This window comes from Abramis brama (assembly GCF_963993115.1).
Source record: "Abramis brama genome assembly, chromosome: 10".
Lineage (NCBI taxonomy): Eukaryota > Metazoa > Chordata > Actinopteri > Cypriniformes > Leuciscidae > Abramis > Abramis brama.
The window spans coordinates 32,707,529-32,734,185 of record NC_139972.1 but is presented as its reverse complement, the minus strand read 5'-3'; the positions used below and the strand labels follow the sequence as shown (position 1 = coordinate 32,734,185).

The following is a 26,657-nucleotide window of genomic DNA, read 5'->3' as shown; positions in this document are numbered from 1 at the left end:
AGTTTGAGATTAGTTTGAGCAAACTCTGGTTTTTCAGGTTCAAGAAGGTAGCTTGTTTTTTTTATTTATATATATATATATATATATATATTCATTTTTTTATATATTTTTTTAGGTATTAGATAGTTGGGTTAGACTATTAGGTACTGTGGAATTCTTTCAAAGTCAGACTGGGTGAGACCTGTATGTTTTCTTGCTTACATAGATGGAGTCTCCAGTGCCTGCAGCTATCTTCACAACTTTCAAAAATTACGCCATGGAACCAAACATGACAAATACAACACAACCTCTCTGTGAATTTACAGCTAATTATGTTTTCATATTTGCATACTCACTTCTTTTTCTCATCAGTCTGGTGTTGAACTGCATCACAATGCGTGTGTATTTCTGCACTAATCAGCGTGTCCAGTCCAGCATCACGGTCTACATGAAGAACCTGGCCGCAGCTGACTTCTTTATTTGCCTTAGTTTACTTTTGCGCATTGCTTCCTATGCCAATAATTCAGAGATAATGTTCAATATTTACTGCAGCATTGCAGGAGCAACCTTGTATGCAAGCATTCTCTTCATGGACGCTATTGCTGTAAACAGGTATACGCATAATGCTTGTTGTCATTACTTAATTTCTTAGCAGTACAAAAATGTGATTTTTTTTTTTCTAGGACGAACATTTGTAATGATATCATGTTCCTACTGCAAAAGTTTCAGTTTCAGTGTGCTTTTAGTGTCAGTGTGCGCTTCGGCTTGATGAAAAGATATTCCACTGTTCATCTACGGCAGGCCTGATCTGTGGGGATGTTTGTTGCCGCAACGCTATGTTACGTTCCCCTCCCAGTCTAGGGGTCAGGAGGGGAGGTAAAAACCCACATAGCAACATTGTGACATCCCAGATCCGGTCCACATCTGGCACGTTGAATGATGATCTGTCCCACATGCAGCGTGGAATGACGGCCCTTGGGTGGCTCACTCCTGTTTGCCAGATCTGGGCCACAAGCAGGCCATAGCAATGCCACATGTCAGCCAAGAGCAAATAAATAAACCAGAACTGGACCTTATCTGAGCCACAAAATCTGTGTATATTAAATATGGAGTCATCTGAGCCTTAATAAGCATGTTAACAAGCAGAATCACAGAAGAAAAGAAGAGAACAGAAAAAGAGACTAAAAACTACAACTGACTTCCAGCCAAAGCCTTAGATTAAATCAACTGAAGATACAAGAAGACAATAAATCTCTGAAGATCTCAGCAGCAGAGGATTAAACAACTCCACAAACAGCATTACCAGCTTCATTTATTACTAACCAAATTGACTTTATTTCTGTCAGACATCTACAAAAGTTTTTATTGAGAATTAACAGGGGTTTAACTCTAATGTGTTTCATTTGAAGTCACCATAACAGTGATTAGATTTTCCATTAGTTGGGCTCTTAACTCTTATTATGTCTTTCTTTTTGTCTTTTTTCTTCTTTTATTTTGGCTGCTGTGACTGTGTTTGATAAATACATTTGCAGCAGCAAAGAAAGCTATAGTGAAACGAGATCAGGTGATGATGGTTACCTGTTTATGGCTTTATAATCATCATGAAATAGACTGATTCACTAATGTCATTTGAATCTAACAAATGTATTGTACCATTTATATATTCACATCACAAACCCTGTGTTACAGTTAGACGCTGGGCGACCTGGACCGGGATGAAGCTGCTCTTTCCCCGGAGGAGGGCCGGGTGCAGAATTTAACAAAAATTTTCCATCTCTGGCGGCTCAGCCAGTGGTACCCACACCTTCAATAAAGAGTTTCTGAAATCTCTGGGTGCCACAAGGGTGGGCCTGACAGCGTGCACTGCCATGCCTCGCCACTCTCGTTCCTCTCTCCCTAAGAGGACCAGAATGGCAGCTTGCGATGCTATGCCTCGCAGCTCTCGTTCCCCTCTTGGCAAGAGGGTGAGAATGACAGTGGACGACACTATGCCTCGTCACTCTCATTCCCCTCTTCACAAGAAGGTGAGGTCGATAGTGTGCACCGTTATGAAACCTCGCCACTCTCATCCCCTTCTGCAATCGCTAGAACGCAGTCAAGCCTTCCCACGCAGCCAGGTGTGTGTTGCACTGCACATCCAGACCTTACTCCGAGCCACCCCAGTGCCTCTCTGGTCGGGTCCCTGTCCTCTACCTCGCTGCCCCTCCGCAGTATGTCTGTGGTTACGTTGGTCCTGCTGGTACGGTCTCTCAGAGCCTGGCTAGCGCTCCCCAGACCATCCCGCTGGCTCATCTGCACCATCAGACGCAGCTATGCGATTCAGTTTGCCCGGCGCCCTCCTAAGTTCAGGGGCATTCGGTTCAGCACAGTGATGACTACTGGTGCTCCTGTCTTACGGGCAGAGATCGAAGTCCTACTTGCGAAGGACGCAATCAAGCCGGTCCCTCCAGCCAATATGAAGTCAAGGTTCTACAGCCCCATCTTCATTGTACCCAAGAAAGGCCAATCTTGGACCTGCAAGTTTTGAATCGGGCCCTGCACAAGCTCCCATTCAAAATGCTCTCACAGAAACGCATTTTTGAATCCCCATCCCCAAGATTGGGTTGCCGCAATCGACCTGAAGGACACGTACTTTCATGTCTCAATTCTTCCTCGACACAGGCCCTTCCTGCGCTTTGCTTTTGAGGGTCAGGCGTATCAGTACAAAGTCCTACCCTTCGGGCACCTCAGCCTGTTGGGGCTTTGGGTCAACTGGGACAAGAGCAAACTCTCCTGCACAGAGGATCTCTTATCTCGGTATGGAGCTAGACTCGGTCAACCAGACGGCGCGCCTCACCGAGTGGTTGGACCCTTCGTTTCTACGGGCAGGTGTTCCCCTAGAACAAGTGTCCAGGCATGCTGTGGTCTTCACAGATGCTTCTGCCACTGGCTGGGGGGGCCACGTACAATGGGCATGCAGCTTCGGGTCTGTGGACGGGGCCTCAGCTGCATTGGCATATCAATTTCCTTGAGTTGCTAGCAGTACGTCTTGCTCTCAGAAGCTTCAAGGTTCTGCTTCGAGACAAGCATGTACTGGTCCATACGGACAACACTGCGACCATTGCGTACATCAACCGACAAGGTGGTTTGTGCTCTTGTCACATGTGGAAACTTTCCTGCCATCTCCTCCTATGGAATCAGAAGCATCTGAGGTCACTTTGTGCCATTCACATCCCTGGCGAGCTCAATCGTGCAGCCGACGAGCTCTCATGACAGCTTATGCTTCCGGGAGAGTGGTGACTCCATCCCCAGGTAATCCAGCTGATTTGGAGGTGTTTCTGCTTTCTCAGAGATGGGACACCCTATGGCACCCGCGTCCAGACCCCCTCTACGTGGCGCCTCTATGCATTGAAGTGGAACCTGTTCTTTGAGTGGTGTTCTTCCCAACGGGAAGACCCCCGAAGATGCCTGGTTAGAGTTTTGCTTTCCTTCCTGCAAGATGGGTTGGAGTGAAGGCTGTCTCCCTCCACCTTAAAAGTGTATGTCGCCGCTATTGCCTCGCATCACAATGAAGTTGAAGGTAAGTCATTGAGAAAGCATGACCTGATCGTCAGGTTCCTGAGCTGGGCAAGGAGACTAAATCCGCCTTGTCTCCCTTCTATACCCTCTTGGGACCTGTCACTGGTGCTCAGCGCACTGCAGAGACCACCTTTCGAACCGCTGCAGTCAGCAGAGTTAAAGATCCTGTCATTAAAGACAGTGCTCCTGATGGCGCTGGCTTCTATCAAGAGGGTAGGGGACCTGCAAGCGTTTTTGGTCGACGAATCGTCCCTAGAATTCGGACCGGCTGACTCTCACGTTGTCCTGAGACCCCGGCCCAGATATGTGCCCAAGGTTCCCACCATGCCCTTTAGAGACCAGGTAGTGAACCTGCAAGCACTGCCCTCGGAGGAGGCAGACCAAGCCCTGGCTTTTCTCTGTCCCATCCACTCTTTGCGGTTATACGTGGACAGAACGCAAAGCTTTAGGACCTCTGATCAGCTCTTCGTCTGCTACGGAGGCCAGCAGAAGGGAAAGGCTGTCTCCAAGCAGAGGTTAGCCCACTGGATAGTGGATGCAATTGTCTTGGCATATCAATCCCAAGATGTGCCTTGCCCATTCAGGTTGCAAGCGTACTCAACTAGAAGTGTTGCTTCCTCCAGGGCGTTGGCTCAAGGCACCTCACTGTCAGATATATGTAGAGCTGTGGGCTGGACGACACCCAACACATTCGCCAGATTCTATAGCCTTCGTGTAGAGCTGGTATCCTCCCGTATACTCGCCCCAAGTGGCCAGTAGCGCAGGGAACCCGCTCAAGTGTTAGCTTGCTACGCCATTCTCACCTGGTCGGCCAGATAAGTGCGTCCATTTGCTCCAGTGTGACCCCTATGGCAGTCAGACGCTGCGGAGCGTTTGACGCCAGGCCTAACACTTGTATGCATTGACGAACCTGTGCTAGGCTGGTTGTCCATATGTAGTGGTCCCTGCAGCGACCCCATATGTGTAAATTACGTGGTACAGCTACCCTGTCGGCTAGCCAGTGTCTTTCCCTTGGCAGAGCCCGCTCTGCCGTCTCTGCCAGTGCGCTTCCCTCCTAGGATTAGACCGGAACTACCCCAGAGACTTCCATATGTTGCACTACCCTGCTTGGCTAGTCCAAATGTGTATTCTCCAGATGTTACCTCTCTCCGGGCAGGTCGTGGCTTCCACAGCATTCTCCTTCCCCTAGGAAGGGCACGCTTTCCCAGTGTTATCCAATGTTCTCACTGAGTGGGTCTTGCGCAACATCAGTGGCCAGGACTCCCCGCATAAGCTTCTGCCCCTAATAAAGGGAGAGAAGTGAGGCTTATGCAGGGCACTGGAAGGGCCAACAACATGGCGTGCTGGTAGGGATCCCATTTCTGTCGAATCCCTCCGACAAAAGTTGGAATGACTGACGTGAAAGGGAACGTCTTGGTTACGCATGGTAACCCACGTTCCCTGAAAGAGGGATCGGAGACGTTTGTCCCGTTGCCATGTTGTTGTAACATCGCTGCAGACGGCCGGGTCCCTGGCTCGGCTCGGCTCAGCGAAAACCAAAAATACGTTGCACCTTCTGCTCATTATATACCCGCACTGCATTATAGAAGCAGCTGGCGCAATTAAAATGTGCATTGGCTCATTTAGTTTCTCTCGAAGTAGACTGGTCTCTCTGCGATGATCCCATTTCTGTCGCATCCCTTTGACGAACGTCTCCGTTCCCTCTTTCAGGGAACGTGGCTTACCATACGTAACCAAGATGTTTTCTGTCATTTTAATAATTGGAAATTAGCGTAAATAAGTTAATGCAGCTTCTTATTTACAGTACATGAGGTAAGCAAAACTGCTTGGTTTATATTTTTAATGTAATTGTATATAATAGGCTACATAATATTTTAAATTGGTATTGCACACCTATTGTTGTCAGAACATTACAACACGAAGCTCAACACTTATCATACAGTGGTGCTCCGCAGTGGCCAAAATGAATTTAAACAGTGAATTTTGAAGTGATCTCTTCTTGTAAACTCAGAGATGTGGGTTCGGACGGCAATTAAATTAACACACGACCTTGGTGTTTGTCAAAAAACAGTAAGTAATTCAGCCTAGGATTTTAATGCGGGTGGTGGGAGAAAAACACTGACATCCTGGATTCGGACGGCAATAAAATCTGTAAATGGTGAAAATACCTTACGACCCCCTGAGAAACAATTACCGTCCGAATAGGGCTTAAGGCTGGGGAGAAGTGTTCCTCAGCGCAGGCCTTTCTGAGTGCGCCCATTATACAACAAGTTGCAGCTGATGGTAATTAACCTGAGTAAGAGAGAGGGAGAGAAACAGAGCACAACACAGGGCACACAAGCATTTTCTCACTACAAATGATATTAGAGCACCCTGGGACCTAACAGCCCCACCACTAAGATTACAGACCAAGGTTTGATAAGGTTTCTGTATCACCATCCCAACATGCACGTCACCTAAGTTGTCATCTCAACAGATCTGGACCGAGCATCAGCTGTGCTGTATCTGGAGATTGAAATCTTGAAGCTTGAGAGCCCAGCGCAGTAAACGCTGGTTAGAAGACATGTTGGACAGAAAAGTTAGAGGATTATGGTCTGTATACACAATTACAGGTAGAGCACTACTGCCAATGTAAACCTCAAAATGTTGTAAAGCCCACAATAAAGCCAAAGCTTCATTTTCAATTGTGCTATAGGATAGCTGACACTTTGAGAACTTGCGGGAGAATTAAGAGACAATGCCTTGAGTTCAATGCCTTGAGCATCTTCTTGAATAAGGACAGCTCTAGCACCAAAGTGGCTTGCATCCACCTGCAGTTTTAATGCCAGTTTGAAGTTAGGGACAGCTAACATAGGGGCATTACTCAACAGGTCTTTAGCAGCTTTAAATGCTCGATCACAGTCACTGCTCCACCTAAACCTTCTCGTTGTGCTTAGGAGGTCTGTGAGAGGATTACTACCTGTGAGAGGAAAAGTTTCTGCAAAAACTTCTGTAGGAACCTGACATTCCCAGAAATCGGTGATGCTCACACTTGTTGTTAGGTTTAGGGAACTTAAGAATAGCTTCCACTTTAGCTTCAACAGGTTTCACCCAACCATGGCCTACCTTTTTCCCTAGCAAGGTTACTGTAGCCTTCCATATCTCACACAGGTTTAAGGTTAGCAAGGCACGTTTGAACCTTTCAAAGACCATTTCCAAGGTTTTAATATGGTCTTCCCATTATTCAGTATAGACTACAATGTCATCAAGGTATGCATCACAATTTGGTTCATTCTGAACACATTTCTCATTCTGAAGGTAAGGACAGCGTATTCCAGGAAGTAATTTGGAGTAACAAACGCAGAGATTTTTGTAGCACGGGTAGTTAGTGGCACTTGCCAGTAACCCTTCAGCGAGTCAGGTTTTGTAACAAATTTTGTCACTGCGATTACCTTGCGAAAGTCAGTATAAAACCGGTATGTGCCATCTTCCTTTGGAACTAGTAAACAGTGAGCTCCACGGGCTCTGACTATGCTGAGCCAGACCGCGCTGTAACATGTACTCGACTTCGGTTTTCATTATGTGACGCTTAGTTGGGTTAACTCTGTAGGAGTGCTGTTTAATCAGTTTAGCTGAACCTACATTGATGTCGTGTTCAAGAACTGTGGTTCTCCCTGGCACATCAGAAATCAGAGGTGAATACCAATGCATTAATTGCATAATCTGATTGACCTCCTCAGGTTCTAGATGAGAAAGAAAGGAAGGTAGATCTTTCATCACAGCAGAGTTTAGTAGTCTTTTACCATCTTGTTCAGCAACTAGTACTGCTACAGCAACCGGTAAGGGCGTAGTCACAAGGTTAAGCTAGGTTTATACTCGATGCATCCACATGAGCGCGAAGGTGCGCACACCAAAAATGATGTCATTGCGGTGTAGGCGGTTGTGCACGTTGGGTGCACAAGACCCCATTTCGCTTGGCAGTGTGCTGTGCACGGCTTTTTTTGTAACAGCGCGCGCGGCTCCACATCCGAAGGTGCACGACTTCGAGCCGAATCTGGCCGAGCACGAACTTCTCATCACACCGGCACCCAGTTTGCATGTCTAAATTAGTTGCTTACATTTAAAAAATGAGCATACAATAGCATAAAAAGTATTTTTAATGAACATAAAGGTCGTTTAATAAAAAATTTCATGAAACTTAATGAAATGTTTAGTGAAATTAGAAAATATTTAAGAGATCGTTAATTTAATTATATGGTATACTTGTTCACATATCCATATATTTTGTTTTAATGTCACAAGTAATAATCTCAGGGTTTACTGGGTTTTACACAATTCTTTTTGTAGTGTGGTGTACAAAAATAAACATTGTCACGTGTGTAGCTTTATTCTTCTCACTGCTGATTCCTGATGGTTTAGAGGACAATTACTCGAGTCGCCCCCTGTCGTTTCAAAGAATAGTACAACGGCGAGTGCATCAAGTATAAACGCCTCGTCCGTTTGGGGAGGTGCGCACGCAGTCAGCGGAGACTCGCACTGCAGAGCCAGGTGAAAGTATAAACAAGGCTTTACATCGGGGATCTGGCTTAGAGTCACAAACAAATCTCTTTAACACGTTAATGTGGCATATCCTGGTTTTGCGCCGCCTATCAGGAGTGCTGACAAAGTTTTTCTTTCACAGAATATGAACCTGTGAACTTAGCATGGAGGGATGTACCAGGCTCAGGTAGAAGTATAGGAACTTCGTTGTTCGGTTGAAAACTACGAAAAACACTTTTTTTGGCGTAGTGATCTTTCATTTTAGATTGGGTTGTGGTCAAGTGTTCTCTAGCCAGTTTACAAGTGTTACCGTTCTCTAAATGAGCTTACATAATCAAGGACTATGACAGGCATTGCATCTTTAGCCAATAACTGCTTGCTTAACACTTTAAGAGGGCCCGCACCGTGTGACCAAAGACAAGATCAGCAGGACTGAATAAAAAAAATGATTCCTGCTCTGCTTCTCGATTAGCAAACATCAAGAATGGTAAACTTTCTGCCCAATCTTTACAACTATAAAGACAGTAAGTCCACAGCATCATCTTAAGCGTTTGGTGGAACCTTTCCACAGCACTTTGAGATTGAGGGTGGTATGCAATTGACAGTTCATGCCTAATTCCAAACTGAGTTAGAGTCTGTGTAAACAGTTTTGAGGTGATATTTCTACCCTGATCAGTTTGTGTGACCTTTGGCAATCCAAAGACAGTGCAAAACTTGATCAGCTCATAAACAATGATGTGGGCTTTCGTAGAGCGCAAGGGGATCGCTTTTGGGGAAACGTGTAGAAGTACTCATTATAGACAGAATGTACTCTTGACCGGATTTTGACTTAGGCAGGAGCCCACACAGTCCAATGACAGGCGTTCAAAAAGTTATTGCATCACAGGGATAGGTCGCAAAGGAGCAACTGGAAGTTTTTGGTTCAGTTTACCAGCTATTTGACAGTTTTTTTAAAATTTTTTTTATATAGCGCTTTTTACAATACAGATTGTATCAAAGCAGCTTCACAGTGATAACAGGAAAATAATACAACAAAGTTTGTTACTAGAAGAAAATTGCATCATTGTCCACCTTAAGTTAGGCAGATCAATAATATTGCTGAATATTACATGTCCCCAACTAAGCAAGCCAAAAGCCAAGGCAACAGTGGAAAGGAACCAAAACTCCATCAGGTGACAGAATGGAGAAAAAAACCTTGGGAGAAACCAGGCTCAGTCGGGGGCCAGTTCTCCTCTGGCCATCGAGCGAACAGTGTATGATTATAATTCAGGCAGCATTACAGGTCAGAAGTCAGACTGGATCAGAACATTCAGAATAACAGTTGTGAAACCGCTAGCTGACAGTTGACAGGCAGCACACGAGTGGCAGAAATTAGACACAGCTGATTTTCAGCCCTGGCCAGAAAAAGTAGCGTGACACTTGTTTGAACGTCTTGGTAACTCCTAAGTGTCCTGAGAGTACATGCTCATGAGCGATTTTCAGTACAGGCTCTCTATACTGTTGAGGCAGAATGATTTGATGAACTTCGTTGAGGGAAGTACAAGCAATGGGTTTCTATCTCCACATTAAAACTTCCCCTTCCCAAAAGTACTTTACCTTATCGTGATGTTTTCTTTTGAGATTCACAACAGACTCAATACAGCTGAGCTTGCTAAAGAAGGGTCTGTTCTTTGAACAGTAGCCAATTGTTCCCTGCCGACTCCCAAAACAGTCTTCTGTTCAGGGACATAATCTACCTTGCAGGTTTTTTCTAAGGGTATGATTCTAGTTTGGGGTGCGAGAGGTCCCAGGTTCAAATCCCGGACGAGCCTCCAATTATTACGTTCCCCTCCTAGTCTAGGGGTCAGGAGGGGAGGTAATAAAGGAAAAGAAAATATGATAATAAAAAAAGTAACGCAACATCTGCCTTCTCATTTCACTTTAGCATCCTTTGCTGCTGCAAATGTGTTTGAAAAACACACTGTCACAGCAGCCAAAAAAGACAAAATATATAATAAGAGTTAAGAGCCCAACTAATGGAAACACTAATCACTGTTATGGTGACTTCAAATGAAACACATTAGAGTTAAACCCCTGTTGATTCTCAATAAAAACTTTTGTAAAAAATGTTGCAATTTATATCAGTGGTTCTCAACTCCAGTCCTCGGGACCCACTGCTCTGCACATTTTGTATGTCTCTCTTATCTGACACACTCAGTTCAGTTCATGGAGTCTCTCCTAATGAGCTGATGATCTGGTTCAGGTGTGTTAAATAAGGGAGACATACAAAATGTGCAGAGCAGTGGGTCCCGAGGATTGGAGTTGAGAACCACCATTTATATCATTGTTTATTATGAAATGCTCTTAATATGCTGATTAAGAATGCAAAATGTATGGGGAAAAAGTGCCTCAATGTCGAAGTGCTTCCCACACGGCTGTGATTCTGGCAAAGGTCTAAGCTTAGGATACTAAGGGTTGATTCTCTTCTATGTCTCATTTAGGTATCAGCTTTGTCTTCAGATGTCTTCAATTTTATTTGGGAGAAACATGATACATTTAATTTTTTTACAAATATTGTAGCTTAAATACTGAAACAATTTTAAAAAAAACATTTTACATTTCAGAATATCAAGGGTTACTAGTTACATTTTATCTCCAATGGCCAACATTGTATTTGCAGCACATTACACACTAGAAAGGGATTAGATTTGTGTAAGATGGGGTAGACAATACGACCAAATTCTTATTTCACGATAACGATATATACCATGATATAGTTATTTTGTTATTTTATCTAATTTCTGTCATTAAAAAAAGAAGTAAAACAATGGGATTTTATGCAGTATTTGTACATGATTACATGTAAATAAATGCAAAATGTAACATATTATTGATAGTGCTCTTTACACTCTTTTCAGGTACCTGAGGATTGTCCGGCCATTGGAGACTAATGAACTACAGACAGTTCGTATCGCCCGCCACATTTCTGCAGCTATTTGGCTCTTCTTGTTAGCCATATCTTCCATCTACTTAATCCTCATTCTTCAGAACTACCGGGTTCACAATCAAAAGCATGATGAATTGACCTGCGGATCCCAACACAGTCTCCAGATCAGTTTGGCCTACAAAATCATCAGTTGTGTGGCCTTTTTGATCTTCATTTTTGTCCTGGTATCTCTGATTCTTCTATACTGGAAGACTCTTCAAAAACTAAGACAAGTTCAATTCTCTACACAGACCTCATTCAATAGCCAAACACTCAGAAATTCTAAGCGCAATATGCTAGTGCTAATAGTTATTTTCTGCTTGTGCTTTGTGCCCTATCATCTGGTCATACTGCTTAACTTATTCATAAAACCCCTGCTGCATGACTGTTCAGTACTCCATGTGTTCTACATCCTGAAGGAGCTGGCCGTCCTGTTAGCAGCACTAAATGCCTCCTTGGATCCACTTATTTACTTCTTGTTTTCCAGGGCCTTCAGAGCCCAGTTTAATTTTAGCAGTTGCCAAAACTGTCCATAAATGAGGGCTAACTTGTGTGTGCTTTTGTGATGTTCTTCCCTATTTTGTTGCTATTGCCAGAGAATGAGGATCTTTGTTGAAAGATTATGGGTGCAAAAAGAGTGAAATTGCAGTGGAAAAGGTCTTGTGCTCATGAACAGGGTATAACTAAAACACTGATAATAACCTAAACAATTATTTCCATAATGAAAAGACTTAATTGTAGAAACTGGACTTTAGAATATGGTACAATCTTTCACAGGCCATATTGATGTACATGTACACCATTTATAATGTAAAGGTAAATTTAATTGATTCCATATGCACATTTCAAACCTTCAGTGCTGTTTATTTATTTATCTATGTATGTATTTATTCATTTATTTTTAGTCTGAGTAGATTCCATCTCATAGAATTTTTTTTTTTATTATTGCACAGTGGTTGCTTTTCCTAAGCTCATAGACCTCTCATTTTCCTATCAACAATGTTTCAGATGTTTCTCTTAAAATTCCTTGATGAGTTTGACTCAAAGACAAACGCAAGTAGCCCCGAGACTCTAACTGGTGCATTGATATAACATTTAATAACCCTGCCTAAGAAACAATAGAAGCGTTATAGAAGGTATAAATGATTGGTGGTTCGTTGGGATTTCATCATCTCACTCTTAAAACTCATTCTTTCCTCACCTTCTTTCTTTCTTGTATGAATGTGTGTGTGTGCGTGTGCTTGTATTAGATATTAGTTTTATGTGTTAGAATAATGAATAAAGTCTTGTTTGTATTGTAAAGACAAGTGTTCTTGTGTTCCTGTAATAAGATGTTTGCATGACACAAGCAAACTATTTCACTCTAGTTTGCATACTATTTTCATTATTCTGATTATTCGCTAAGAAGTGTGGTTATTTTTATAGCCATTCTACACATAACCCAACACACAGCACAAATGATGAAGTCACGTACAGTAGGTGTGTTATGTTACTGGCCACTGTTTTATATGAAGAGCCAAACAAGTCAAAACTCATTCTTCTACTCTCACACACATATATTCTCCTTTGAAACAGATACATGTCTAACCTCTCATACTCGTACATTCTCCTTTCACATTCATACATATATATATATAATTTTTTTATTTTTTTGGTATCCATTACTTCCTCTTTAAACAGGAGGTCACACTCAGACCCAGAAATGTTCATGTCAGTATTGTTTTATTTGGTGGAATACACCGTTTCATTTTCTGTGACCATACAGTATCAGATAAATGTGTAATGTGAGTTTATTGAAAGAGCATTTCACTTTTTGACATGCAGAAGTCACACTGCCAGCTATTTCAACACTGAAACAAAAACAAATGTATTGTTGTCTTTGTTGAATTTGCAGATTGTACAGTGTGTGACAGACAGGGCCGTAGCTAGAGGGTTCGGGGCCCCCGGAAAAAAATATTGATGTGGGCCCCCACCACCCTCCACCAATATCATATACTGTACAATAGCATGGAGGCCCACATATAACAGAAGATGGTGATGTTGTTGTAAAACCTTTATTTTAAAAGTTAAATGTTTAGATAAAAATTACAACTAATAAAACCTAACAAAAAGCAAGAAATTGTTAAATAATAATAAAACCAATTTTTAAAAAGTATTTCCCATTAGTCCGTTATAATTCATAATGAATTTTGATTCATTTTGATTCATTTTGTCAGTCAGTCTCCTACCCTTCCAGCAAGTTCATCGTTAACTTCAGGCACTGCCGCCTCAACTCTGATTGGTTCTGTTCACAAGCTGGGGTGGGACTTACAATTTTATTGGGTCCTTCTGATGTTTGTCACTGACTAAAAAAATAATACATACTTTAGATCGGACTAAACCATTTTTAGGGAGGTAAGAGAAGCAGATATTTGGAGAAAAAAAATTAACCAAATTGCATGTTTTTGTGGTTTTCATTTAAATCTCAGGCATACAACTAATATAAATATTAGAATTATTCATACAACAGGGGCCTATAGTATAACTGCTTGATTTTTTGGGCCCCCTATAATTGTCACCACCTTTCACCCTCACATTCATAGGGTTTGAATGTGATCACAGAGATCTCTATGCAGCTTATCATGCACAAAATAATCTGTTTTTCTTTGCATTTGGTCAATTCATTCCAGCACATTATTAAAAAATTGTCTGATTTCATGTTCATTGCTACTTGCTCCAAAAAGTAAAAACTGTACTTGAAAAGAAAACAGGATTACTTTGAATAGCATCACTGTAAAGTTGTGATGAAGAACTGAGCAAGTCTTGCATGTATTTCTGGGTCTGAGTGTGACTTCCTGCTTAAAGAGGAAGTAATGGATACCATTACCTTGCACGTGACGTACAGTCTCAAAGCGACACCGGGTCCCTCGATGAACTCTTGGCACTCCTTATTAGCTCACAAACACAAACTAGCCAGTTCTGAATTTAGTCAGAATTGCTGATTAATTTGCGATGCAAAGTTTTTGAAAGAGGAGAGACACGACTTGACCACAGACCACGTCTCTGTTCGTAATATGTAAACACTCAATTATTTTTGAAGTATCGCCCTGGTCGCAATGTTTATTATGATTACTTTGTGATAAAGATGACTGATAAAGCTATTATATGTAGCTAGTATGAGTAACAAAATGCTTTTTCTGTGTCCATATTTGACAATAATGAAAAAAAGTGCACTTCAAATGAACATTTCTGAGAAAAATGTTTAATCTTTAATAGTCTTTAATAATAAATATGTCCAAATTAAAAACTTAATACATGCAAGTAATTATTACTGAAAACATCCAGCAACTAGGGAATACACATCCATATGTTTATATATAGGGCTATACAGCCATCTACTGGTTACACAACAGTATTACAGATGATAAATGCTGCATAACTCCGAGGTAAATATTTAGTACTGTAAAAATCCCTTAAATATATATATATATATATAATAAATATTTTAAGTCTGCAACTTTTTACTGTATGTGGGAGTTCAAAGCATTTTGTATTGTTGGATTATAATACATTTCCTCTCTCATTTTCCAGGGAGTGGAGCAACTTTTCCATAAACAAAATTCTGATGCTGACACAGAGGATGGAGTGATAGTACCAGAGATCCACTGTCCCTATCAGACAATAATCTTACTCTGTTCAGACACATCACCTTTGAATGACTGGGATCTTGATCTTCAGACCCCTGATTTATTTTATTTTAATATAAACTAGCAAATATTTTAATTTCCTCTAGATTAAAACAAACACAGTTCACAAGTACACAAGAGGTTGCACTTTATTCTTATTAATCTATGCTGATCTTGGATTAGCATACCAACAGCATATGAATGTTAAGGGCATAGTTCACCCAAAAATAAAATTCTCACTTATTTTACTCACCCTCATGCTGTCCCAGATGCATTTTACTTTCTTTCTACAGATAAACACGAATTAAGATTGTAAGGAAAGTAATCCATCTCTGCGAGTCCTAAAGACGCTTTAAAAACCACACACAGTGAGCATGACGGTAATCCATGCGACCTCAGTGGATGAGTCAATGCCTTCTGAAGTCAAACAATAGGCTAGATAAGAAAAATACTAATAATATGACTGTTTTAACTATTAAAAATCAACTGTCTTACGTACATGGGTTACAATCCACTTGTATTATGGACTCACAGAGTTGGATAATTTCCTTAAAAATCTTTGTCTATGTTTATGTGAAGAAGAAAGTCATATACATCTGGGATGGCATGAAGGAGAGTAAATGATGAGAGAATGCTCATGTTTTGGGTGGACTATCCTTGGACTGCTTGTAGTCACTGCTTTGTTACTTGTACTGCAACAGGAACTGCTCAAAGAATCATTGCAACATTTAAAATGTATATGAATTTTTAAAATGTATTCTGTATTTGTAATTGTGCATTTTGTATAGTAATGTATATCATGAGAATACTGTGCATTGTGTATATTATGCAGTTAATGTTTTGTGGATTCTGGTCTTTCCAGTCACAACATAATTGCATCCAAGACCTTCACTCTGATACTTGTGTATATGCTTTAGTGACAATAAAGAATGTAAATTTATTTGAATTCATATTTTCAATTACATTCATTTAACTGGTTGTATAAGTCACAATTGAAACGGTTGATGATTGTTAAAATATATTTACAATTTTAAATGTTAGAAGATAGTGTTAATTAAATGAAATAACTAAATACAATTATCAATTTAAAAAAAAAATGGCAACAAGAACACTCTTTGTGTGACATATGTAATGAAATGCCCTTTGAGGTCTGTATCTGACAGCAGGCCACAATTGTAATTTTCATATAGTTTAAATTCCTCTTATTTAAGTGATCATTAATTTTGATGGTGTAAATGTATATCATGCTAACAATGAGTAGTGTGATGGCCATGGTTGCCAACCTTGATTACCTGAAGTTAAACTTTCTTGACGGCTGAATAGATCACACACGTTTGCTAGTATTCTCTTTAAATTGTAACAGCTGAACCTAATCAGAGCCTAACATGCAAAAGAATCATCATGAATAAACAAATATTCTCCGAAAACATTGGACACTACAATATTTTAAATATTATATACAGTACTTTAATGTAGGCCTACAATTACACCTGAATAGACTGAATAGATCTCTTGAGCTTCTAAAAGCTTCTGTCGTAGTAGCAGCAGGTAAATAAAGATCAAATGAAAAAAAAAAAAAAAAACATAACTTAATACCACTAAAAAGAACTGGAAACCTGAGCTTACAGACGCTCAAATCCACACATAAACACACCACTGACGTCTTCACTTCCAGGTCAAGAAGCTGTCACTCAAAAACTCAGTAGCCAATGAGAACACACTTCTACTAGCCCCGCCCCCACAAGAGAAATGTGTCAGAACGGCGAACGAAAACGTCTCGGTTACTGATGTAACCCTCGTTCCCTGAAGGAGGGAACGGGAGACGTAACGTCGACGTGACGACGTAATTGGGATCACTTCAGGGAGCCCTATCAACTTCGAGTGTCTACAGAACGAGCCAATGAACGTTGGCGTGCGTGAATCGCGTCACGCGCCCCCGCCCCGCCGTGCGGGTATAAATAGGAAGCGGGCGCATGCACACATTGTTTTTCGCTGAGGAGCCGAGATTTGTGACGGCCATGCAGCGATGGTCAGCAACGGTGGCGACGGGACGTTACGTCTCCCGTTCCCTCCTCCAGGGAACGAGGGTTACATCAGTAACCGAGACGTTCCCTTTCAGTCGCTCACGTTCGACGTAACGTCGGCGTGACGACGTAATTGGGATCCCATGGAAAACGCCACGGTTGCTGCCACATCCAGCGCCCTACGCAAGACTCTCAGACCCCCAACTGTTGGGGCGGAAGACCTGCGTAGAGGGAGTTCAACTGCTGTTCCATTACACCCCACACAGCGGAACTCTTGGATAACACTGGGAAAGCGTACCTCTCCAGGGGAAAGAACGCTGCGGAGCCACATCCTGCCCGAAGGGAGGTAACATGTGGAGAATACACATATGGACTGGCCGAAGGGGCAGTGCGACATATGGAATGTCACTGGGGTGGCTCCAACCGAAGGGGGAGACACACCGGACAGTGACGACAGAGCAGACTCTGCCAAGGGAAGACACGGGCTCACCGCAGGGAGCTGGTCGTGGAAGAATACACATATGGGATCGCCGCAGGGATCGGACATATGGAACCCAGCCTAGCACAAGTTACACAAGCATACAAGCACTAGGCCTGGCGTCGGACGCTCCGCAACGTCCGACTGCCGAAGGGGTGCGGAGGAACTCACAGGGTTCGCCAAGTGGGGAACTCGACTGGAGTAAAAAGCGCACGTATCCGTTCCTAGGAAGGGAGTGGCGCAGCAAGCCGACACTAGAGCGGGAACTTCGGTGTTACCGGCTAGTAGAAGCGAGCACACAGGAAGAAACCGGCTCAACACGTAAGCTATAAAACCTAGCGAACGTGTTAGGTGTCGCCCAGCCCGCAGCTCTACAGATGTCTGTCAGCGAGGCGCCGTGAGCCAGCGCCCAGGAAGAAGCGACACTCCTAGTGGAGTGGGCTTTCAACCCAGGCGGGCAGGGCACGCCTTGGGCTTCGTAAGCCAAGGCGATGGCATCCACTATCCAGTGGGCCATCCTCTGCTTGGAGACAGCCTTCCCTTTCTGCTGGCCTCCGTAACAGACGAAGAGCTGATCTGAGGTCCTGAGGCTTTGCGTTCTGTCCACGCTCACTGGGGGAAACGCATACTTGCGTAGGGAGACCCCGGCCCGGATACGTGCCCAAGGTTCCTACCACTCCCTTCCGGGACCAGGTAGTGAACCTGCAAGCGCTGCCTTCGGAGGAAGCGTTTCCCCCAGTGAGCCTTCTTGCACAGACCTTGTGCAAAGTCAGGGAGGACGAGGAGCAGGTCTTGTTAGTTGCGCCGTATTGGCCCAACCGGACCTGGTTCCCGGAACTAGTGCTCCTCGCGACAGCCCCTCCCTGGCCCATTCCTCTGAGAGAAGACCTGCTCTCTCAGAGACGGGGCACCTTATGGCACCCGCGTCCAGACCTCTGGAAACTCCATGTCTGGTCCCTGGACGGGACGCGGAGGTTCTAGGTGACCTACCCCCTGCGGTAGTTGACACCGCTAGAGCCCCCTCTACGAGGCATCTCTATGCTTTGAAGTGGAACCTGTTCGTTGACTGGTGCTCCTCTCATGAGGAGAACCCCCGATCTTGCTCGATCAGAGCCGTGCTTTCCTTCCTGCAAGAAGGGCTGGAGCGAAGGCTGTCTCCCTCCACCCTTAAAGTGTATGTTGCCGCTATTGCTGCACATCACGATGCTGTTGATGGTAAGTCTTTGGGAAAGCATGACCTGATCGTCAGGTTCCTGAGGGGAGCAAGGAGACTGAATCCTCCTCGCCCTCTCTCGATACCCTCTTGGGATTTGTCTCTGGTCCTTTCGGCACTTCAGAGACCACCCTTTGAGCCTCTGCAATCAGCTGAGTTAAAAATTCTGTCCTGTAAGACAGTACTCCTGGTTGCATTGGCCTCTATCAAGAGGGTAGGGGACCTGCATGCATTTTCGGTCGACAAATCGTGCCTAGAATTCGGCCCGGATAACTCTCACGTCATCCTGAGACCCCGGCCCGGATACGTGCCCAAGGTTCCTACCACTCCCTTCCGGGACCAGGTAGTGAACCTGCAAGCGCTGCCTTCGGAGGAGGCAGACCCAGCCCAGTGCAAGACGTACTGCTAACAACTCTAGGCAGTTGATGTGCCAATGCAGTTGAGGCCCCGTCCACAGACCTGAAGCTGCATGCCCGTTGTACGTGGCCCCCCAGCCGGTGGTAGAGGCATCCGTGGAGACCACAGAGTGCCTGGACACTTGTTCCAGGGGAACACCTGCCCGCAGGAACGAAGGGTCCGACCACAAGCTGAGAGTTTGGCGACAGTGCGGAGTCACTTGGACCCGGCACGAGCCGCTCTGCCACGCCCATCTCGGGACTCGATCGTGGAGCCAGTGTTGGAGCGGCCTCATATGAAGCAATCCGAGCGGCGTAACCGCGGCTGCAGATGCCATATGCCCCAGGAGCCTCTGAAACAGTTTCAGTGGTGCCGCTGTTCTGCGTCTGAGCGTGCTCACGCAGTTCAACACTGACTGGACACGGGCCTCGGTGAGGCGCGCTGTCATGCTGATCGAGTCCAACTCCATACCGAGAAAAGAGATCCTCTGCCCGGGGGTGAGTTTGCTCTTTTCCCAGTTGACCCGAAGCCCTAGGTGGCTGAGGTGACTGAGCACCATGTCCCTGTGTTCGCACAACTGCTCTCTCGACTGGGCCAGAATAAGCCAGTCGTCGAGGTAGTTGAGGATGCGAACACCACGCTCGCACATGGGAGCAATGGCCGCCTCCGCGACTTTCGTGAAGACGCGGGGCGACAGGGCCAGCCCGAAGGGTAAGACCTTGTACTGATATGCCCGTCCCTCGAACGCAAAGCGGAGAAACGGTCTGTGTCGAGGGAGAATGGAGACATGAAAGTACGCGTCCTTCAGGTCGATCGCTGCAAACCAATCTTGGGGACGGATGCATTTGAAAATGCGTTTCTGCGTAAGCATCTTGAACGGTAGCCTGTGAAGGGACCGGTTCAGGACGCGCAGGTCCAAGATTGGTCGTAACCCACCACCTTTCTTGGGTACAATGAAGTACGGGCTGTAGAAGCCGGTCTTCATATCGGCTGGAGGGACCGGCTCGATCGCGTCCTTCGCCAGTAGGACTGCGATCTCCGCCCTGAGCACGGGGGCATTGTCCGCCAGAACACGGGTGAACAGGATGCCCTTGAAAGCAGGGGGGCGCCGGGCGAACTGAATCGCATAGCCGAGTCTGATGGTACGGATGAGCCAGCGAGACGGGCTGGGAAGCATTAACCAGGCTCCCAGAGACCGAGCAAGCGGGACCAAGGGCACCACAGACGTACCCAGGGTGGGGCAGCGCGGCGGAATGCAGGGACCCGACTCGGACGGCACAGCGGCCCGAAGTGGGGTCTGAGTGTGTGGAGCAACACATACCTGCTTCCGTCGAAGGGCAGAGCGGGTGTGCGGAGGCGTCAGAGCGTCCAGGACACAGCCACTGCTGCCTGCTGGCGATGAAAGAGGGGCTGGGGAGTGACAAGGCATGGTGGCGTCGTCGACTGCCAAGCGCGCCCTCTTGGGGCCCAGAGGTTTCAGAAATTGCTCTTTTTTTGAAAATGTGGGTACCACTGACCCGTGGGTCAGTGGCGGAACAAAAAGAAAAGGAAACAAAAGATTCTCCGCCCGGCCCTCCACCGGGGGAAGGAGTGGCGCCTTCGCCATCTCCTGAAGAGCAACTTGATCCACCTCCGGGCCGCCCGTCTCAGGGTCGTTTGCACCGTCGCTTGCCTCCTGGTTTGGCAGCGGCCTGGACGGGCGGGGTCGGCTTCCTACGGCTTGCTCCGCGCTGAGGCCTGGATGGTTGCTGCTGCTGCTGGGGCTTAGCGGGAGCGGAGGACGCCGCAGAAGGCCGACCTCGGCGACGAGTAGACGGAGGGTCTGCGGCCGGCGGACGGGTGGGAGCAGCAGCGGTCCGCCGGGGCAGGATGTGCCGGATGGCCTCCGTCTGCTTCTGTGCGGCCGAGAACTGTTGGGCAAAGCTCTCGACCGCGTCGCCGAACAACCCAACCTGGGAAAGAGGGGCATCCAGGAACCGATATTTATCGGTGTCCCTCATATCCGCCAGGTTGAGCCAAAGGTGGCGCTCCTGGACCACCAAGGTGGACATCGCCTGACCAACTGAACGTGCGGTTTCCTTCGTCGCCCGGAGGGCGAGGTCGGTTGCCACACGGAGCTCCCGGAGGAGCTCTGGGTCAGAACCACCCTCGTTCATGTCCATGAGTGCCTGGGCCTGGTGGACCTGCAAGAGCGCCATGGCATGGAGGGCGGAAGCAGCCTGTCCACAGGCCTTGTAAGCCTTCGCCGTTAGACCGGACGAAAACTTACAGGCCTTGGACGGGAGGCGTGGATTACCCCGTCAAGAGGAAGCGGACGCCGGACACAGCTGCATCGCGACGGCCCGCTCCACTGGGGGAATATCCACATACCCCTTAGCTGCCCCGCCGTCGAGGGTGGCGAGGGGTGAGGAGCCACTAGAACGGCTTCGGGCACTATACGGTGCCTTCCACGTCCTAGAAAGCTCCTCATGCACTTCCGGAAAGAAAGGTACCGGGGCGGCGCACTGAGAACCAGCACGGCCCGCCCAGAGAAACCAATCGTCCAACCGAGAAGGTTCGGGACGTGGTGGAGGATTCCACGCAAGCCCGACCTTCTCGGCGGCCCGGGAAAGCATAGCAGTCCATTCTGGATCTGGCTCGGACAACGCTACACGCCCCGAGGGGGGCAACGCAGCCGAGTCGTCATTTCCAGAGGACAGCTCCCCCTCTGATGCTGCGATCGACATCTGATCGTCAGCTGGAGCCCCAAAGGAAACGGTTGGCCGTTCCGGAGAAGGACCAAGACGTTCACTAAGGAGCCCCAATGGCGACAGCGCTTGTGAGGCGTGAGGGGCCCGCGGAGGATGACTCGACGGGGAAGCCCTCACGGTAATCCTCAGATCACCCTGGTCATGCACTGAAGTAGGTCTATTCTGCGGGGCAGAATAGACACTAGATCGGGGCATAGGCGAGGGGACTGCACCTCCCTTGAGGTAAGCAAGTCTCGATCTAAGCGCTGCGATAGTCATATTCCCGCAATGGGAACATGAGCTATCCACAAAAGCTGCCTCAGCGTGTTGAATGCCCAAACACGAGAGGCAACTGCTGTGGCCATCTGCTGGCGCCAGGGAACGACGGCATCCAGAAACGCACAAGCGGAATGACATCTTGAAAAAGACGCAGGGTCACGCTTGTGTTGCTCTTTTAGTGAAAACAAAAAAATAGAAACTCTCTTTCAGTGCTGAGGCACCCAGGGGTAGCCGTGGTGTGAATAACACACAGGGGAAACGCCCACCGATACCGACACACACAAACAGCAGTGCTGTGAAAACAGCAGTTGAGAGCTGCAATGCTCGCGGCCACCGCTGATCGTGCCGTCACACCAACACGAATGAGAGTCTTCTCGTTCTCAGTAAGCAGTCTGTAGGTTCAGAAGTCAAACGAAAGCTCGGCTCCGAAGTGAAAGACAATGTGTGCGTGCACCCGCTTCCTATTTATACCCGCACGGCGGGGCGGGGGCGCGTGACGCGATTCACGCACGCCAACGTTCATTGGCTCGTTCTGTAGACACTCGAAGTTGATAGGGCTCCCTGAAGTGATCCCAATTACGTCGTCACGTCGACGTTACGTCGAACGTGAGCGACTGAAAGGGAACTCAGGCAGTGTAAACGAAAACTTCAGAAGCGTAAATGAAAACTCTGGAAGTGCATTTGTAAGTTCAGATCAGCGATTGAAATATGAGAAATAGTTAGCAAAACATGCAGTGTATTAAAAACGAAGTAAAACAAATTGCCTGTGATTTATTCTTTTTCAATTTTAAAGATATTTTATTTAGTTTCAATTTATATTTTCATTAGTTTCTTGAAAAGCTACGTTCATTATTATTGGCACAATAATAATTCCATAAGATTTGAGGTAACACCAGACTCACACATTAATCTATACTAGAAATAATGATTTCAGAATCATACAGAATAAATCAAATATAACATTTTATTTGTCAGGTAAAAATGTATCATGCCAATTACACAATTAAACAATTAGAAGACAATTCAGAAATAATAAATACATAACATCAATCAACAATTGCTCAAAGATGACTCTAAGAGTATAGGAAATGAACCTGACAGAGACACATAGTGGTGTGTGAGTGTGTTCCAAGTGTAAGACTTGGGAAGACACTGACATAGCACTGCATGGGGGTTTTCTGGTTACAGATTCCCCAAAGACTGTTCTGCCACTTACTCTTAAAGGTGAACACAAAAAATGACTACGTATCGCAATGCACAGGAATGGAGAAAAAGGCGGTGCATAAATCTACAACCGTAAAAAATGAATGTGTGCATGCATGGAATAGAATTCATAATGGTCGGTACTTCAGGACCAACCTGTGCTAATGGTATAATCAATTGATTTATTGCGCGCAAATCTGCTTTGGCAACTGGGTTGATAGACGTATTGTATTGTGAATGAATTGGTATGAGGACCCCTTGTGCCAGAAAATTGTCAATGATTGGTTGTATCCCAATCTCTTTGTCATATGACAATGGATATTGCTTGACATACATTGGCGATGTGGTTTTCCATTTAGCTTGATATGGCTCAATGTCTACAAAACCTGTCTCATCCTTGAATTTTGATCAAAGATTTGGATGGATCATTTTAACTGCAACAATATCAGCTGTGTCTGTGTGGTCAGGATGTGGTGCGTCACTTACATGTTGTTCTTCAACCAATTCAATAGCATCCTCTCCATTTGGCAGAGGCTCAACAGAAACCTGCAGACTCGAGGTATCCACAGGAAAGAGTACTCCACTCCATTAATACGGAGTGCCAAATGTGGTAATTGTGCAGGGCTAATTGAGAAATATAAACTAATAATTGAGAAACTGGAACTGACATCACTTCAGTAGGCACTTCAGTAGGCATCACTAGGCATCCCTATTGTTTATTGTGCCACGTATTTTGGTATTGTGGCTGCTGTTGTTGTGCCTGTGGGGGGCAATTATTTATATACCCTTGCTGCTGTTTGTATCTATTGTATTTATCTTTCTACTAGATTCAGATCTAAATCTGCAATTTCTCTGCATATGACCTTGCTTACCACAGTTATAGCAGATTGAGCACTAATATTGCTGTTGTTTCCTTTCTGCTTGTGGTCTGACAACAGCCACCATAGCAGTTTCCTGTTTCACATCTGTCACAAAACCATTAGGCATCACTCACTCTTTTGCAAAGCTGATCCACAGTTTTTCTTTCTAACAGATTATTTGTTGTGATTCTAATCAATTGTGCCTGTTGCTGGTTCATATTATTCAGGCATGTGTTTATGAATAGGGCTTTCATGAAGGCAGGCATCCTCGAATCCTGCTCCAATGCTTCTCTAAACAGGGCTCTACACTTACTTTTTGAACAAGGAGCACTGGTGTGCCTAAATAAAAAAATTTAGGAGCACAGACAAATATTTGGGGGCACAGTCATTTTTGTTGTATAAGTTTATCATTATAGTTTTATTATTAGAATTATTCAACAATTAAATTTACAATGCTCATTGTAAGGTTAAGAACATCAGACCAAAACTTTCAAACAAAAGATTTTCATTTAATTCATTTGGGGGGGTGAAGGGACGTCACCACTTTTGAATAAGAAACAATCAAGACTATAAAACTCGTCAAAACTCCGCAAATCACAACAAGCATATCAGTGAGAAGAACACTCGTTCAAATAGCGCACACACTCAAACCTGACTGCACATCACATTTTTGACTTTATTGATTAGCTTTATTCGTAATGCAATGGACCGGTCAACGGGACATAAATTAATCCTTAAAGGATGGGAATTTATGGGACATTTGCACAAAAAGAATACATAACTTACCATAGCCTATTTTATGTCGCTCCGGAGTCGCATATCAGTCAAAAAATGTGCCACAAAACATATATAGCCTAAGTCGCACTGGACTAAGTCGCATTTTTTTAGAAATTTATTTTAAAAAAATTAAAAAAATTGTTACAGACAGTTCTCCGTTACGGACGTGAGCGTTCTAAAGCGGCACTAAACGAATGTTTTAAAACTTTCACAGAGACCTCAAACTGAAAGCACAAAGCCTGTCTTTAAATTTAATTTCGTTTTGTATTAATTGTGTCTTAATTTTAATCGATGTTTCATCAACCAATTGTCTGGATTTAATAAATAAGTAAATAGGCCTATAGGCTATTAGAAAATAGATAATCAGGACACGGAGGCGCTGGCGAACCTGGAGCTCGTCTCATAAATGAACCGAAACTCAGCGTAGGGCTATAAGGTAGCCTATTGCCTCACAGACCTGAGACATATAGATAGCTTTAAATGTCTACTTTTAAGCAGAACAATTCAAAACGAAAGAAAACAGACTGTGCTGCTTATGTAATTCATGAAATGTGTATTTCTCTCTGGCGCTGCGAAGATTGCGAGTTGTCAACTTCATCTGTCTAGCCGACACTGACATAAAAAATAACTGTTTTATTAGTTCAATATTAGTATAATCAAAATGTCTCCTGCTATATTTTACATATTTGCCTGGTCCTTACAAAACACTGACAGTGGGGTTTTTGACTGTTTTTTTTTTTTTTTTTTTTTTTTTGAGCAGCTGCGGACAAATTCTTTCGACACACACACAATATTACGTAACACTCTGCGCTTATGTTTTAAAAACATAATTTAACATATAAATAACAATTTTTAAATAGCCCACTTAAAGTGGTTATTACAAATAAATGACTAAATGCTGAAAATTAATACATTTTAAGTCTAGGCCTACTTGTTTATATCAGAGGATATTTTAAGAGCGAATGAATTCGCGCTGTTTTGAAATAGTTCGTGTGTGGGCACTGTAGTTTTTTTTTTTTATGAGGCTACAGACTATCTACTGAAGATTTAGGCCTAAATAACTGATCTCCCGGTAATATAGTGTCCTACTCTCCCCCTCCTCATGATGATGTATTTGCAGCTGTTTCTATAGAAAAATGCTGTGTCACTCACACGAGTGCGCCCAAATATTTTTTCACGTTCGCACGCCAAAATATTTACTCGCATGTGCGAGTGAAATGGGCGCACTGTAGAGCCCTGCTAAACCTTATGAGAAAAGAAGATGGTGACTCCTCCTTTCCCTGTTTGCTATTGGCAGCATGTGATGAATCATTTCTGCTGCATACTCTGCTTTCTAAGAAAGACTTAAAGGGGACCTATTATGCAAAATTCACTTTTGTATGGTGTTTGGACATAAATGTGTGTTGGCAGTGTGTGTACACAACCACCCTACAGTGATTTTTTTATCTCCATAAATCAAAAGCAGTCTCTCCAAACGACCCGTTTTCAGAATGTGGCTTTAGTGACATCACTAAAGCCACAGGCCCCGCCCACGAGTGTTGACTGACACTGCCGTTATAACTTAGACCCGCCCTGATCGAGTTCACTGCGAGTTTACACATCAGCCATTGCTGCAGCAATGCACTCACGAGAAGCGTTGAAGCATCTCCCAAGCGTTGAAGGTGTTGTAGCTGGATGTATTCATTCACATAGCTCTCTCTATTTACTCTTGAAATCTGCCAGCCACTGAAGACGAGGTGGATTAATTTTGTTTTCAAAGAAAATGCTCCCTCAACTCTACAGAAATTTATGTAAGTTAATGTTACTTATGCACTTCTTAGGGCCTGTTCACATATCGCGTCTTTTGCGCGCGCAAGTTCGTTATTTCAAATGTAGACGCGCGGTATGCGCGCTCATAATGGAAGCGACGCGGTCGCGGTGCGACGCGCTCGTTTTTTCCAAGCGCGTCCGCGCCGCATCGAGATAAAAACATCTCAACTTTTCAGAATGCCGCAAGCGCACCGCAGGTCATGT

General features: G+C 44.7%; 1 protein-coding gene across 1 annotated transcript; it reads left to right on the top strand.

Moving 5' to 3' along the window:
• Nucleotides 1-268: 268 nt before the first annotated feature.
• Nucleotides 269-11,556, top strand: LOC311090222 (putative G-protein coupled receptor 34; the record flags this gene model as incomplete). The annotated part of the gene is made up of 2 exons (XM_084125401.1): nucleotides 269-591; nucleotides 10,953-11,556. The coding sequence occupies 2 exons, from the start codon at nucleotides 269-271 to the stop codon at nucleotides 11,554-11,556; spliced, it is 927 nt and encodes a 308-aa protein (XP_083981527.1).
• Between the last annotated feature and the right edge of the window lie 15,101 nt (nucleotides 11,557-26,657).